General features: G+C 59.8%; 1 protein-coding gene across 5 annotated transcripts; it reads left to right on the forward strand.

The window, feature by feature from the left end:
- On the forward strand, positions 1-3,012 carry LOC146755776 (E3 ubiquitin-protein ligase PHF7-like). 5 transcript variants are annotated; one of them, XM_085525210.1, is made up of 9 exons: positions 1-83; positions 411-502; positions 598-699; positions 876-1,000; positions 1,188-1,350; positions 1,447-1,553; positions 1,777-1,890; positions 2,016-2,134; positions 2,267-3,012. In XM_085525210.1, exons 1-9 carry the CDS (start codon positions 32-34, stop codon positions 2,983-2,985), a joined length of 1,593 nt encoding a protein of 530 aa, XP_085381336.1. In that variant the 5' UTR covers positions 1-31; the 3' UTR covers positions 2,986-3,012. The 5 variants fall into 5 exon arrangements, with proteins under 5 accessions (XP_085381336.1, XP_085381335.1, XP_085381334.1 ...); XM_085525209.1 differs by having other exon boundaries at positions 1,188-1,553; XM_085525208.1 differs by having other exon boundaries at positions 411-699; positions 1,188-1,553.
- The last annotated feature ends 365 nt before the right edge of the window (positions 3,013-3,377 follow it).

Below are 3,377 nucleotides of genomic sequence, written 5' to 3' on the forward strand. Positions count from 1 at the left end.
GGAGCTGAAACTCTGCAAGTGCTCGCTGACGATGCGCGCCACGTTCTCATGGATTCGGGACGCTCCCCGCTTGTGGGAACCTGGTGAGAGACAAGTATCCCTGTTAGCAGCAACCACGCTGCCAGGCACAGGCCTTATGATGCTCAGCCTGTGGCTAAGCGGGTAGGCAGGTGTGCTCTGGGACTCCCCAGCCACTGCAGGCAGGGCCCCTCTGCTCCTTGGCCTTGGGGGACCCGCTTGGCCTGTGGCTGCCTGCTGGGACCAATGGGCTCTCAATGCTCCGTTTCCCTGCACTGCCTTCAGCCCCTTCCCTTATCCAGCAGGGCAGGCACAGTGCAGGCCCCTGGGGACAGCCCTCAGGGACACCTGGCCCTGCACCGTGCTCACTGCTTTTGCTCTCTCCTCTCCAGCATGCATGCTGTGCGGCCAGACCTATGCCGATCCGGACATCTGTGGGCCCAAGCAGCTGGAGTTTGGGATATGTGCTCATGTGTTCTGTATGGTGAGTTCCCCCGGGGCTCCCTCCTTTCGCCTTCCTCCAAGCAATGCTTCCTTCCTTTCTGTCCTCACACCATCCTGCTCTTTTCTCTTGAACAGGCATTTTCCAACGGCCTTTTCCAGCAGGCAAGAATTGTCGACAGAACGGCAGAGGTGACCCCAGAAGACGTCCAACGCGTAATCCAGGAAGCGGAGCACAAGGTGAGGACCTGACTGGAGCAGGCTGGTTTGGGCCAGGAGAGGCTCCTCAAGCTTAGCCTGGTCCTGAGGAAGCCTTCCCGGCCTGCATCCTGTGTCCTGAGCCCTGCCCAGAGGCAGGAGGTCCAGCAGCAAAGGCCCTGAGCTTGCTCCTGATGACGCTGCTCTGCTCCTTCCAGCACTGCTTCATTTGTGGCGAACTGGGGGCCCCCATCACCTGTGCAGAGACGGGCTGTGAACAGAGTTTCCATCTGTCCTGTACCCGGCAGGGTGAATGTGTCACCCAGTACTTTGGAGAGTACAGGTAAGGGCTGCCAGGCCTCACCTGAGCCTACAACCCCTGCTTTCAATACAAGCCAAGAAAGTGAGGAACCTGCTGTGACACCTCTCAGCAGCCTGCAGAGCCAGGGCCAAGGCCCAGGGCTCCTTCCTGTTCTTCTGCCCCACTTGCAGCTCTCCTCACCTTGCTTGTCCCTTCTGTCTTCCCCCAGTTCATTCTGCCAGCAGCACAGCCCTAAGCAGGCTGCGGAGGCGGCTCCAGAGCAGAATACCAACTGCATTATCTGCATGGAGCCAGTGGAGGACAAGAAGTCCTACCTCACCCTGGTGTGCCCAGCCTGCAAGCACGCCTGGTTCCACCGGGCCTGCATCCAGGTAGGAGCCCTCTCCTCAAACAGCGGGCAAGAAGCAGCGGGCTGCCAACAGCACCCGAGCCTGCTCCCACTCCCACTGACTGTGTTTCTGCTACAGGGACAGGCCATCCGTGCAGGCGTCAACTGCTTTCAGTGCCCCCTCTGCAGAGATACGGATGCCTTTCTATCCGACATGCTTGTCATGGGCATCCGAATCCCACTCAGGTTGGTGTTTTTCTTCTGGCTCTTGAGACATGAGGGCACCAGAGCTGCACCTGCCCAGGGAGTGCTCACGCAGGCAAAGCCCTAGGCTGCCCATGAACCCTGGCTGCCCTCAGTCTTACAGAGAAGCTGGAAATGGGATTGGGGTAGAAGAACAGTGCTGCTCTGGGTCAGCCTTAGTCCAGGGGCAGTGGGAGCTCATCACGTATTCTCCATTCTCTGGCAGCGGGCCAACGTGGGAGGATGACAACGCATACGCATCGCTGGGATTGAGACATGAGCGCTGCGATGCCAGTGATTGCCTTTACCCACTAGGCAGGGAGCAGGCAGAGGGAGAGGGGTGAGTTACCTCAGCAGCCCTCTGGGGCTACACATGGGATCTCAGCCTCACCACAGGCTATCGGAACGAGCATCCTTGGCTCAGCTGCCTTTGTCCTCACAGACACAACCCGTTTGTTTCTCCAGGCCCTGGGAGCTGCTCCTGTGCAGCTCTTGTGCTGCGGAAGGCACTCACCGGCGCTGCTCCTACCTGAGCAATGACGCAGATGCTTGGGAGTGCAAAGCCTGTGCTGGTGTGGGCACCGGTAAGAAGCAAATAGCCAGGCGGGGGGCAGGCAAGGCCTGACAGTGGGTGCATGGGGCAGCCTGGCCAGAGACTCTCTGGCCACAACAGGGCAAGAGGTCCATCCTGCTGACTTTCCTGCCTCTGCTTACAGCCTCCAGTGTAAACTCAGAGGTCACCGGCCCCAGCACTCTCAGCCAGCGTGGACTGCTGCCATCCCACGACTCCACAGTTCCTGAGAGCAGCAGCTCCAGCACTGCCAGCCAGGCAGCAACAGGGCCTGTTCACAGTTCCCAGGTGCCTGAGAGCGGCAGCCAGTCCAGCCAGCCCGGGACAGCCCAAATGGATGAAGACATCCATAATCATCCCCGAGGTTGCCATGGGAGCAGCCATGCTGACAGATGCCCCACAACATCATCCAGGCAGAGGGCATCACGGTCCTCAAGGGCTTCCCTGGCAGTTGGCAGCTGCAGGTCCAGACTGGGTGAGCGGACTCGGACACGAAGCCGCACTCCAATACAATCTCAGGTCCTGGATTCCCACAGCCATCCCCGGAGGCTCTCCCGGAGGAGCCAGGCACCAGCTGCAAGGGCTGAGAGTGGCTCCCAACACTACACCAGAAGGGGAGCACTGCGGCCATCAGGGGATTCCCCAGCGGCTGGTCGCAGAAGACAGACCAGGCAGCAGGCCCAGACACGAAGCCGCTCCCCTGTGGAACGTCGGCCTGCAGAATCCCGGGGCCAGCTCCATAGACACCAAAGGAGCCAGTCCAGGCGACGAGGGCCAGCCCAGGTGCAAAGCCGCACCTGGGGACGTCAGGCTGAGAATGCCCACAGCCAGCCCCAAAGATGCCGCAGAAGTAGGCGAACGTGACCAACACATGTTAGCTCTGGTCCTCAGAGGCCAGCACAATAAAAACTGAAGATCTTATACACATTTCTCAGTGAGGTTCTTGTACGCTTTTCACAAGGTAGCATGTGCCTGGGGCTGGAAGCACAGGGTTGTGTTCTCCCAGGCACCTATCCCCCCATACCTTCCTTCCCATCCCTGGGTCTAGGCAGTGCTGGGTTCCAGCCCCAGCTCCACTGGGGCTCAGTATCTCCAGTGCCCACAGGTCAAGGCCGTGATAGAAGGGGCAGCTCTGTTCTGGTGGTGCTTCTGGCCTTGGGGCTGTCACTGCATTCATGGCATGAAAGTTGCCTCCCACACCACCCCACCAGCCAGCTGTGGGCTTGGCCAGTGCCTGCCTGTACTCTACTCATGCA

The sequence above is a fragment of the Coturnix japonica genome, chromosome 30 (assembly GCF_054131305.1).
Source record: "Coturnix japonica strain WE chromosome 30, WE-NBRP24, whole genome shotgun sequence".
In the NCBI taxonomy this organism is placed as follows: domain Eukaryota; kingdom Metazoa; phylum Chordata; class Aves; order Galliformes; family Phasianidae; genus Coturnix; species Coturnix japonica.

Bases quoted from the DNA above. Each gene is read 5' to 3' on its own strand.
- LOC146755776 (XM_085525205.1), top strand. From the start codon at position 265: ATGGGCTCTCAATGCTCCGTTTCCCTGCACTGCCTTCAGCCCCTTCCC. The intron at 700-875 runs GTGAGGACCTGA...TGCTCCTTCCAG, and splicing joins TCCAGGAAGCGGAGCACAAG to CACTGCTTCATTTGTGGCGA. The intron at 2,135-2,266 runs GTAAGAAGCAAA...CTCTGCTTACAG, and splicing joins CTGTGCTGGTGTGGGCACCG to CCTCCAGTGTAAACTCAGAG.